The 13,147-nt window shown below is 44.1% G+C and overlaps 1 protein-coding gene across 1 annotated transcript; it reads left to right on the top strand.

Moving 5' to 3' along the window:
* Window positions 1-7,966: 7,966 nt before the first annotated feature.
* Window positions 7,967-11,227, top strand: LOC125290313 (E3 ubiquitin-protein ligase TRIM39-like). Its single transcript, XM_048237154.1, has 3 exons — window positions 7,967-8,511; window positions 8,979-9,266; window positions 11,114-11,227. The coding sequence occupies exons 1-3, from the start codon at window positions 8,500-8,502 to the stop codon at window positions 11,225-11,227; spliced, it is 414 nt and encodes a 137-aa protein (XP_048093111.1). The 5' UTR covers window positions 7,967-8,499.
* Window positions 11,228-13,147: the final 1,920 nt, after the last annotated feature.

Genomic DNA, 13,147 nt, shown 5'->3' on the forward strand with positions numbered 1-13,147 from the left:
TTTGCAAATGTATAAACTCCATAGATGATATTTCAAAAGGATTGAGAGGGGTGAGGGAATGTTTCTGGTGGCATCTTCCACAGTGTTTCCACTCAGAACACAAAACAAAATGATGTTCTTGCAACAAATTTTGTTGAGAATCTTCACACCCAGTGATCAGAGGAAATGTACTAATTGAGTCTTCACATCCTCAGCACAGTTGTAGCAGAATAATAATGGAATTGAATTGATGAATCAAGTGTAGTAATGTGTGTTCAAAAGAGTGTGTGCCGTATAGGATCTGTGATGTGATCAGGGATGTAGTTCACTAGATGGACACTCAGTGATGTAGTTCTTTAGATGGACACTCAGTGATGTAGTTCATTAGATGGACACTCAGTGATGTAGTTCGCTAGATGGACACTCAGTGATGTAGTTCTTTAGATGGACACTCAGTGATGTAGTTCATTAGATGGACACTCAGTGATGTAGTTCACTAGATGGATTCATTAGATGGACACTCAGTGATGTAGTTCGCTAGATGGACACTCAGTGATGTAGTTCATTAGATGGACACTCAGTGATGTAGTTCATTAGATGGACACTCAGTGATGTAGTTCGCTAGATGGACACTCAGTGATGTAGTTCATTAGATGGACACTCAGTGACGTAGTTCTTTAGATGGACACTCAGTGACGTAGTTCTTTAGATGGACACTCAGTGATGTAGTTAGATGGAGCAGTCAAGACTGCTTTGACACAACAGACTGGGAAATGTTTAAGCAGGCAGCCACTTACAACAACCGGACAGACATAGAGGAGTATTCAGACACTGTAACCTCTTACATCACCAAGTGCATCGATGATGTGACCCACACAAAAGACATCATCACTCGGGCTAACTGGAAGCCATGGCTGACAGGGGATGTCCTCAGGCTGCTGAGGGCCAGAGACAAAGCCTACAGAGCTGGGGATGAAGCTGGCATGAGAACAGCGAGAGCCAACCTGTCCCGTGGCATCAAGGAAGCAAAAAAGGAATACACTCACAAGATAACCACCCACTTCAAAGACAGCAGGAACGCACAAAGCCTATGGCAGGGCATTCAGGCCCTCACGGACTACAAGCCCGCGCCACAGAGCTGTGAGAGCAACATCCCTCTGCTCAACAACCTGAACCGCTTCTTTGCTCGCTTTGAAGCACAAAACAGCACCTGCCCACAGAAGACCCATCCCCCTCTACATGAGCAGCCCCTGTGCCTCTCTGCCGACAGCGTGAAGAGGACACTTGCTGCTATCAACACCCGTAAGGCAACAGGTCCAGACAACATCCCAGGTCGTGCGCTGAAGGACTGCGCAGGGGAGCTTAAGGATGTCTTCACAGACATCTTTAACACTTCCCTGAAGCAAGCCATCGTCCCATCATGTTTCAAAGCTGCCACCATCATACCTGTGCCGAAGAAAACTGCTCCATCCTGCTTCAATGACTACCGCCCTGTGGCACTGACACCCATCATCATGAAGTGCTTTGAGCGGCTTGTCATGTCACATATCAAATCCATTCTCCCCCCCACCCTGGACCCCTTCCAGTTTGCATACCGAGCCAAGCGGTCTACAGAGGATGCAATCTGCTCTGCCCTCCACCCAGCCCTCACCCACCTGGAAAAAAGACTCATATGTGAGATTGCTGTTTATAGACTTCAGTTCTGCATTCAACACCATAATACCACAACAACTCATCTGCAAACTTGACAAACTGGGACTCAGTACCTACCTCTGCAACTGGCTACTGGACTTCCTCTGTCAGAGGCCAAGTAGTAATGCGTGTTGGCAACAATACCTCAAGCAGCATCACACTGAGCACAGGGGCCCCCAAGGCTGCGTGCTCAGTCCGCTGCTCTTCACCCTGCTGCTGACGCATGACTGCACTGCAACCTACAGCAACAATCACATAGTGAAATCTGCTGACGACACAACTCTGGTGGGTCTCATCACCAAGGGCGACGAGACTCAATACAGGTTGGAGGTCGACCATCTGACCCGTGGTGCAGGGACAACAACCTCCTGCTGAGCGTCAGCAAGACCAAAGAGATTGTTGTTGACTTCGAGAGGTCACACCCAACACCTGCCACTGACCATCGACGGTGCTGTGGTGGAGAGAGCGAGCAGCACCAAATTCCTGGGGGTGCACATCAGTGAAGACCTCTCCTGGACCACCAACACTGCATCACTGGCGAAAGAGGCTCAGCGCCGCCTGTACTTCCCAAGTGGAAACTCAGGCGAGCAAGTGCTCCACCAGCCATCATGACCACATTCTACCGAGGCACCATTGAGAGCATCCTCTCCAGCTGTATCGGCTGTGTGGGCGGAAGCTGCACTGAATACAACAGGAAAGCCCTGCAGCGCATAGTGAACACAGCTGGAAGGATTATTGGTGCTTCACTCCCCTCCCTGAAGGACATTTACACCACCCACCTCACCCATAGCAGGCGACCAAAATTGTGAGTGATGCAAGTCACCCGGCTCACAGTCTGTTTGATCTACTGCCCTCTGGGAAGAGGTACAGAAGCCTGCGCTCCCACACTACCAGACTCACCAACAGCTTCATACACCAAGCTGTAAGGATACTGAACTCTCCCCCTCCTCTCCCTCTCCACCCTCAGCTACATAACATCCTGGACATTGGACCCAGAATGGCCACCTGCACTACTCCACTTGCACACTTGTACACTTTACATCTTGTTGTTGTTGTCCTGAAAACACAACACTTCTGCTGCTCTTACATAACTTGCACCACTATGCCACTTTCTTTCTTACTTAGGTCAAACAGAACTACCCAAGCCTTTTATTGGCCTGACTTTGCACTAGTATTTTATTGACTGTCTATGCACAATTTCAACCAAATTTTGCTGCTCTTTTTTTTTCATTATTATATGTGCCCTCTTATTTACTTATTTACTTACTTTTTTGTTTACTTGAATGTTATGTTTGTCTGTGGACTTAAATTGGTAAAATATGTCTTGTCTTCACCGTGGGATAGTGAGAAACGTAATTTCGATCTCTTTGTATGTCTGGAACATGTGAAGAAATTGACAATAAAGCTGACTTTGACTTTGACTTTGACTTTGATGGACAATCAGTGATGTAGTTTATTAGATGGACATTCAGTGATGTAGTTCTTTAGATGGACACTCAGTGATGTAGTTCTTTAGATGGACACTCAGTGATGTAGTTCATTAGATGGACACTCAGTGATGTAGTTCATTGATGGACACTCAGTGATGTAGTTCTTTAGATGGACACTCAGTGATGTAGTTAGATGGACAATCAGTGATGTAGTTCATTAGATGGACACTCAGTGATGTAGTTCACCACTCAGTGATGTAGTTCACTAGATGGACACTCAGTGATGTAGTTCATTAGATGGACACTCAGTGATGTAGTTCACCACTCAGTGATGTAGTTCACTAGATGGACACTCAGTGATGCAGTTCACTAGATGGACACTCAGTGATGTAGCTCAGTGATGTAGTTCACTAGATGGACACTCAGTGATGTAGTTCATTAGATGGACACTCAGTGATGTAGTTCATAGATGGACACTCAGTGATGTAGTTCACTAGATGGACACTCAGTGATGTAGGTGGACACTCACTGAAGTAGTTCACTAGATGGACACTCAGTGATGTAGTTCTTTAGATGGACACTCAGTGATGTAGTTCTTTAGATGGACACTCAGTGATCTAGTTCACTAGATGGACACTCAGTGATGTAGTTCATTAGACTAGATGGACACTCAGTGATGTAGTTCACTAGACTAGATGGAAACTCAGTGATGTAGTTCATTAGATGGACACTCAGTGATGTAGTTCACTAGATGGACACTCACTATCAAAATAACTGGAAATTGAAGACTTTAGGGGTCACCCTGCTGCAGATAGACTTTCAGCTTGTCAGGGGAGTATAGTCCAGGGCTGGATCTCAAACGTCAAAGAATGGTTTTGAATGAGCCTTTAAGTTTTTGAATGACCTTTTTAGGCTCTGACCATGACAAAGTGAAAAGAGAAGTGGGTGGAGGAAGTACCTTTGTTTATATAAACCTTGACTTCTACAACATAAGAATTCCCTTGATGAAGTCAGATGTGAGAGTACAAATCTGAGAGAGGTCGCAGTTGCTTTATTGCTCGCCTCCACGATTGTCTGTCACATTGTTACAGGATTCAGAACACTCAGACGTGTGGATCACGGTGATCAGGTACAGTGTTCTTTATGTCTACTTACTCCACCAGAAAGACTCAGGAGGCAGAAACTGAATTAGGGTTTAATCCTAAATAGGATATGTAATTATAGAGGTAAGAGATAGATTGTACAGTTTTGACTACATTACATCACATTTGGCTGATGCATTTTTAGCAAAAGCGACTAACAATATGGTAAACAGTTTAAGCTTTTTTAAAGCAATTCTCACAACAATTCTGGGAAAATGTAAAAAAAAAAAACTAATCCTACTGTACTTTGATCTTTAGTTGTGCATTGTACATGACGTATGTTGATGGTGCACATAGTTATGCCTGACTGCGTCATCTAGATTTATGAGTCAATATGTTTTTGTCATTACCCGTCAGGGTGATTTTTTTAAAGCGATTTGGGGCATTTTAAAACCCTTTTGAGACAATGTTTAGTGTAGGCGTTTCATGGTTAAATGGCTAATCCTCCTTCAAGAAAGACTGGCAAAATGGAGTTGTTGACATATTATTCGGTCAGTTTATAAGTGTCTGCCATGAACTATTATTGTGAGAAAGGGCTTCGTCAAACTTGTTTATTGTTTTCAATTTATGTATTTATTTTCATTGTTTCCTTACTTACAATGTGGTTAGTTTGCAAAGGTTAAGACAAATTATGCATGGGTGCCTTTGTTATATATTATAATATGCCAATGTCATCTCATCTACTGTCAAGTGAAGAAAATAAGGTTTTTGTTGGTTCCTCAGTCAGTGCTGTACGAAACAATAGGAAAGAAAACCTCCAAGTGATGTACTTTGGATGCATTACACATTCTGGGCATTACACATTCTGGGCATTACACATTCTGGGCATTATACATTCTGGGCATTATACATTCTGGGCATTATACATTATACATTCTGGGCATTACACATTCTGGGCATTACACATTCTGGTCATTACACATTCTGGGCATTATACATTCTGGGCATTATACATTCTGGTCATTACACATTCTGGGCATGATGTTGTGCTAGAAAGACGTAAGCTGCATTTGCTTTCATTGAAAGGGGGACTGGAGGCATTTTTTGCACTATGTAGCCTACACTGCTCAAACAATAAAGGGAACACTTGACTTAATCATCACATTATAACACCAAGTCAATTAAACTTCAGGGATATTAATCTGTCCAGTTGGGAATCAATTTCACCTGCTTTGTAAAAGAAAGTGACAAATGGTGCACTGGAGAGGCTGTAAAGGCCTCCACACATGAGTGCTGATGTGAGTGTGCTGCACTGGAGAGGCTGTAAAGGCCTCCACACATGAGTGCTGATGTGATGTGAGTGTGCTGAGAGGCTGTAAAGGCCTCCACACATGAGTGCTGATGTGATGTGAGTGTGCTGAGAGGCTGTAAAGGCCTCCACACATGAGTGCTGATGTGATGTGAGTGTGCTGCACTGGAGAGGCTGTAAAGGCCTCCACACATGAGTGCTGATGTGATGAGTGTGCTGCACTGATGTAAAGGCCTCCACACATGAGCGCTGTTGTGATGTGAGTGTGCTGCACTGGAGAGGCTGTAAAGGCCTCCACACATGAGAGCTGATGTGAGTGTGCTGCACTGGAGGCTGCTAAAGGCCTCCACACATGAGTGATGTGATGTGAGTGTGCTGCAGGCTGTAAAGGCCTCCCACACATGAGAGCTGTTGTGATGTGAGTGTGCTGCACTGAGAGGCTGTAAAGGCCTCCAGACATGAGTGTTCATGTGAGTTCCATGTCCACACATGCATCACTGGATTCCATGTCCGACTTTTCCATTGTACAACTCCACACAGCACTTTGCCACCACTGAGTAGGTCCACTTGAGGGAGAACAAGAGCCAATCAACTGCAGCAGCAGGAACAGGGCATGGAGAGGGGGCGGGGCAAGATGGATGCCAATTTCAAAAATAAAGAAGTAGGTGTAAAGATACGTTTAAGCCATTAGACCATGAGGGAAACTTTTCAAGAAATATGTTTTTATAGTATATGCAGGTTTAATAAACCACACTGGTGTGGGTCTTTGTGTCGGCGCTGATGTGTGGGGCAAGTGACGGCACACTCATGATGACACCTATAGGTTGATCAGGCCCCATGTTGTGTCCAGGTTGATCAGGCCCCATGTTGTGTCCAGGTTGATCAGGCCCCATGTTGTGTCCAGGTTGATCAGGCCCCATGTTGTGTCCAGGTTGATCAGTTGATCAGGCCCCATGTTGTGTCCAGGTTGATCAGTTGATCAGGCCCCATGTTGTGTCCAGGTTGATCAGTTGATCAGGCCCCATGTTGTGTCCAGGTTGATCAGGCCCCATGTTGTGTCCAGGTTGATCAGGCCCCATGTTGTGTCCAGGTTGATCAGTTGATCAGGCCCCATGTTGTGTCCAGGTTGATCAGGCCCCATGTTGTGTCCAGGTCCCCACATCACCCTCGTGCCCCCCTGGTCCTCAGCTGTGTGCAGCTCACAGACGCCCATATGGTCCCCCATCCCATAATATGTCACTTGACTCACACACACACACACACACACACACACACACACACACACACACTTCTATGTGCAGCTGACACCCATATTTATATTTTAAATTTATATAGATTTATATTTCTACTTTTTCTTCTCAGAACACATTTGCTTCCCTTCAAGACTGGACTTTTCCTCTTGGGTTTTATTGTGAAACTCAGATAAACACCAAGAGATGATAGTTTTGCATTTTACTTATCTTTACCAGGGGTGCCAATAAATGTGGTGGATGCAGTGCTGGATTTTCATATTCCCATATTAAGCTTAATCAAGTCGGTAATATTCACTTTCCATACACTGACATTATAAGATAAGATAAAACTTTAATAAATATATTAAACAATTATTAAATTAAATTAATAACAAAATAAAATGTAGAAAATAATAGAATTGTACAGACAGAGTTTAAATAATGACAGTGCAGTGTTTCATGATGGTGGTATTATAAAGTTTAAATAATAACAGTGCAGCGCTTCATGATGGTGGTATAACAGTGCAGCGCTTCATGATGGTGGTATAACAGTGCAGTGCTTCATGATGGTGGTATAACAGTGCAGCGCTTCATGATGGTGGTATTATAAAGTTTAAATAATAACAGTGCAGCGCTTCATGATGGTGGTATAACAGTGCAGCGCTTCATGACAGCGGTGTTAAAGAGCCTGATGGCAGATAGACTGAAAGACCTGCGGTAGTGTTCCTTCTTACAAGATGGGTGCAGCAGTCTGTTGCTAAAAGAGCTGCTTAGCACTGGCCCGTACAGGGGGAGAGTAGAATTGGCCGTGATGGATGATCCAACATCCTACTCTTACCCACCACCTCAATGGAGTCCAGAGAGCAGCCAATAACAGAGCCAGCGCCCCTCACCAGCTTGTTTAGCCTCTTTCTGTCCCTCTCAGAGCTCTCACTTCCCCAACAGACCACGGCATAAAAAAAGTGCAGAAGCTACAACTGAGTCGTAAAAAGTTCTTACCAGTGGCCTGCACACACTGAAAGACCTCAGTCTTCTAAGTAGATGGAGACAACTCTGGTCCTTCTTGCATAGGGCATCTATGTTGTGTGTCCAGTCCAGGTGAACACCCAGGTATGGGTGCATATAGTCTAAGGGGGTAGGGTAGTGTGTGCGTGTGGGGGGGAGGGGGGGTTCGTAACTGGTGACAGTGGGGCCCCAGTGGAGGGAGACGGGGGGGGGGATTAAACACATTTAGTTTGCTTGCCCATTCTCTAGCTTGGTAATATTCACTTTCCATGCTTACTCATATCTCTTGTTATGATAAGTCACTTTGGATGAAGTTGTCTGCCATAACCATAACCATATTTCCTAATTGCCTTTGCATAGTGTTATATTTTAGATCGGAACAGATCAATAATTTACTCAAACCTTGTGTGTGTGTGATTTAAAAACAAACAAATCTCATGAAAAGAGCATTATGGTATTTGTCTAGTGCATGTCTGCATTGAATGACAATTATGTAGGATAATGTCCTATGTCTTGACTTCATATCTTACCAGTGAGTAAGATTATGTTTTGACATTAATAATACATTGTTGTGTGTGCATGTGTCCCAGGTTATTACTGTAGTTTCATCATGTTCGCTAGTTATTTGCACAAATCACACATGGAAAGTCTTGCCTGCCTACTGTTAAACTGAACTTTCATGTAGAGAGCCTAATCCACTGATCTGGGGTCAGTCTATGTGTCTCTGCAGGTACAGTTCACGATCACAACTGACTTTGACCTGAACTCCAATGGAGTCTGAGGTAGGTGTGATAGGGGAATTTGGTCTGCCAAGAATAAGGCTGGCCAATCAGAATCCTTCTTTGCAATAGTCCCTCCCTCTGTCTGACAGGCACCAGAGCAGGAAGTAAAGTTGAATGACGGGTTGGTTCTCTGTTCTTTGCTAGGCAGACCAATGTGGGATACGTTTGTTAGAAACATTTTGAAATAGTGTTTTGACTAATGAGGAAAACAGTTTGTGTTAAAGTTAAACTTGTGAGCCTGAACAATCTTGAGGTGAGTGCAATTCTTTTGAGAGACGGACTCAAACTCTCAGGCTGCTGCTGAAAGTGAAGCTGGTGAAATTGCTTTCAGAGGAGAGAGAGTTTAGTGTGGAGACAAAATGGCTTCTGAACTGGAAGAGGATTTCTGCTGTCCTGTGTGCTGTGACATCTACAAGGATCCCGTCTTTTTGACCTGCACTCACAGTGTGTGTAAAACCTGTCTGCAGCAGTTCTGGGAGAGTAAAGGACACAGAGAATGTCCCTACTGCAGGAGGAAGTGCTCAAAAGAAGAATATCCCCTTAACATGGCATTAAGGAACCTGTGTGAGACCTTCTTACAGGAGACAAGTCAGAGAGCTTCAGCAGGGTCTGAGGTGCTCTGCAGTCTGCACAGTGAGAAACTCAAGCTATTCTGTCTGGAGGATAAGCAGCCTGTGTGTCTGGTGTGTAGAGACTCTAGGAAACATAAAAATCACACCATCAGTCCCATAGATGAAGCAGCAATTGACCGTAAGGTAAGAATCTTACTCTGATATATGACACTGTACTGTAGTACTCTAGATTAACCCTCATAGGGTGTTCGTTTTTTTGTTACACAGGAGGTGCTGCTGGGTCTAGTGGACCCATTGCATTTTAGGCCTTTTAATTCAACATAATCAAACTTTATTTTTTTTAAATACTGACTAGATGATTACTTCATCCCAATTGCAAATAATATAAACAACACATATGTTAAATGTTTTGCCTTTACCTTTGTTAAATCACAATTGTGAATAGAAGTGCCACTCGTTTTTGTTTATTTTTGTATTGAAATTCATCATAAAACGGGCATAACTGGAAAATAATCAACAATTGTACAAATGAAGCAACTCAATAACATCTGTCTGAACAACACATTGAAGCCATTGAACACGGCAATTTTATACCAGACTATACCACACATGAGTATACCTGTGGCTTGCTGCTCATCGGCTGGTCCTGGGGCTGGCTGCTGGCGGGCTGGTCCTGAGGTTTGGCTTGTGTTTTGGAGCTGGCTGACATGCAGGCTGATGGCTGGCTAGTCGGTCTGGCCCTGAGGCTGCTGAACAGGATGGTCCTGGGGCTGGCTGCTCTGGGGCTGGCTGCTGGCTGGGGATGGTCCTGGGGCTAGCTGCTCACGGGATGGTCCTGGTCCTGGGGCTGGGGCTGCTTGCAGGCTGGTCCTGGCTGCTCACAGGCTGGTCCCGGCTGCTCACAGGCTGGTCCTGGCCTTGGCGGGCTGGGCTGCTCACAAGCTGGTCCTGGCTGCTTGGACTGGTCCTGGCTGCTCACGGGATGGTCCCTGGGGCTAGCTGCTTGCGGGCTGGTCCTGGCTGCTCACGGGATGGTCCTGGGGCTGGCTGCTCGCAGGCTTGTCCTGGCTGCTGATCTAGTCCTGAGGCTCTTTTACATTTCAGAGCTGGCTGATGCTTATCCTCCTCTTCAAACTCAGTGTCGGACTCTTTTCAGAAATGTTATCCTCACTTTCTGAAACTATTTGCTCTGCATCACCTTCAAAACCCTCTGACACACTGACACACACACACACACACACACAGAACCTATGATTTCCACACTTTAACTAGTTCCAGGTCCAGTGGACCCGAACATCCTGTGTGTAATATAAATGTGAAGGGGGGGTATGCAAGAGGGGTTCATTGAAAATGTTTTCTGATTTATGTTCCTCACAGAAAATGAGCCAAGGCCAATGAATCTTAGTTTAAAAAAATAATTATTTGTATCATTTTTATTAGGCTAAAAACTGAAAACGGGTCCCACAGACCCGAATACCTTATAAGGGTTAACAACAACAAATCTTGATATTTACCCTGGATATAAAGAAATACAGTGAGCCTATCCAGTGTGGATGATTCATGGCAGGAGGTACTGCAGTTCCTTTAATATAACAGTAGATGGCGGTGTCTGCTGTTTTGGGTGTTGGCCGTTGTGGGCTTTTCCCCTGTGGGCTGGTTCCTCTGTGCTCAACACTCCCACTCTGACTCTCACTGAGAATACAGCAGCAAACTTAAGGAAGCCCTCAAATCCCTCCAAATCACCACTTTTACTCCCAATGTCTCTTATAGTCATAGTCATTACCAACAACAAAGTGATGATGATGGTTTAATTGTGACCCAACGTTTTTTTTAGTACACTTTGTAGTAGCCTCCATGTTGCCTCTATGTCTCTCTTCTATGCAATATGCAGTATTTGCATAGACCCCCCCACACACACACACACACACCACCCTCACCCTAGACTCCTTACAAATTAAGCAACTTGGTTTATAGTGCAGAGTGTAGTGTGGTGTAGGCAAGTCTAAAGTAGTGTTGATCATTGTTTTCAGGAAGAGCTCAAGATCAAACTGCAGCCCCTACAGAAGAAACTGAAGACCTTTGAAGAAGTCAAACTCATCTGTGACCAAACAGCAGCTCATGTTAAGAGACATGCAGCAACATAATAATAAGTTTAGCCTTTCTCAGACCCAAGGTACTTTACAACAAAGTAGGAAGGCAGAGAAACACAATAACAAACAAACAGACAATACAACAGAGACAAAGGCAGGGAAATACAATAACAAACAAACAAAACAATACAACAAAGACAAGTTATCTGTAGGAACTATGTGTTGGGTGTGGAGGAGAAGTGATCATTAAACAGAAAGGTCTTGAGGTGTGCTTTGAAGAAAGGAAGAGAAGGACAGGCACGAAGGGGTTGGGGGAGGGAGTTCCAGAGTTTGGGGGCCAAGGCACTGAAGGACCTGCCACCCAGGGTGGAGAGTCTGGAGCGGGGGATAGCCAAGAGGTTTTGGTCAGAGGATCTGAGTGAGCGGGATCATGTAATAAAGAAGCATAATTGTTTAATTACGTTATCAATAAATAATTTAAAGTTAAGGAACATTTCAACGTAACTGAGACATCTGCTCATACCTGTAGTTAAATTGAATGATTGATTTTGTCATACAATCTTATTCAGACTCAAACCCAGAACACAGAAAAGCAGATCAAGGAGGAGTTTGAGAATCTTCACCAGTTTCTACAAGATGAAGAGGCAGCCAGGATAGCTGCACTGAGGAAGGAAGAGGAGCAGAAGAGTCAGATGATGAAGGAGAAGATTGAGAAGATGAGCAGAGAGATCTCATCTCTTTCAGACACAATCAGAGCCATAGAAGAGGAGATGGGAGCTGATGATGTCACATTCCTACAGGTAGGAACCATCCACTGTCTGTAAGGGTGTTAGATCTCTAAATCTAAGTCCAGTGATAATTTAACAATAGCACATCTGACTGTAAGGGTGTTAGATCTCTAAATCTAAGTCCAGTGATAATTTAACAATAGCACATCTGGCTGTAAGGGTGTTAGATGTCTAACTCTAAGTCCAGTTATAATTGAACAATAGCACATCTGTCTGTAAGGGTGTTAGATCTCTAACTCTAACTCCAGTGATAATTTAACAATAGCACATCTGGCTGTAAGGGTGTTAGATCTACAACTCTTAAGTCCAGTTGTAATTTAACACAAAATAGCACATCTGGTTGGGGGTTCTGATGGAGGAATAACCTTTCCTCTGAGGCGTGTGATAATGTAACTATGTCGTCCAGGAGAAGCAGACAGGTTTTGGTGTAAAATAGGTTTATTGAATCAGTGGATATACTCCGAGAACACCTGTGAAATGGAACCTATATTAATTACAAAAAAACAATGACTAAACAAAATACAATGAAACAGGCCTACTCCTATTAGGCTAATCAGCCAATTTGGGTACCCCGGGGCACACGCCCATTTTGGAGAGAGGGTACAAACAGCACCCCTTAAGACAAACTACAATTAAAGACAAGACCTGAGAGGTGCATCACAACATACCCAAAGGGAAATAAGGTTGCAAGAGATAGAGTAATTAACTATACATATAGTGACAGTGTGGGTCACTGTCACAAGGCGCTTGATTAGAATCTTTTCGGTATTGTGTCAATTGGTCTGTCTGTAACAAAAATAAAAACAGTGCTTTAGGAACATTCAAAATTGACCAAGATGTAGCAAAAGACCTTAGACCTTATTATAGCAATCATGTTTAACCTAATTTTTTTCTTTTCTTATTTTCCAGAACTACAAGAGCACAGTGGAAAGGTGAGTGATCTGCCTCCTGTCTCTGTCTTCTCTGTGGTTCTGAACCCAAAGCCACAGCAGCACTGACTCCTGAATGTTATTCCAGAGCCCAGTGCACACTGCAGGATCCAGAGAGGGTTTCAGGAGCTCTGATCAATGTGGCAAAGCACCTGGGCAACCTGAAGTTCAGAGTCTGGGAGAAGATGCAGGAGATTATACAATACAGTGAGTACACGTACACACACACACACACAGACACACACACACACACACAC

This window comes from Alosa alosa, unplaced genomic scaffold, assembly GCF_017589495.1.
Source record: "Alosa alosa isolate M-15738 ecotype Scorff River unplaced genomic scaffold, AALO_Geno_1.1 AALO_1.0_unplaced_341, whole genome shotgun sequence".
NCBI classification, from domain to species: Eukaryota; Metazoa; Chordata; class Actinopteri; order Clupeiformes; family Clupeidae; genus Alosa; species Alosa alosa.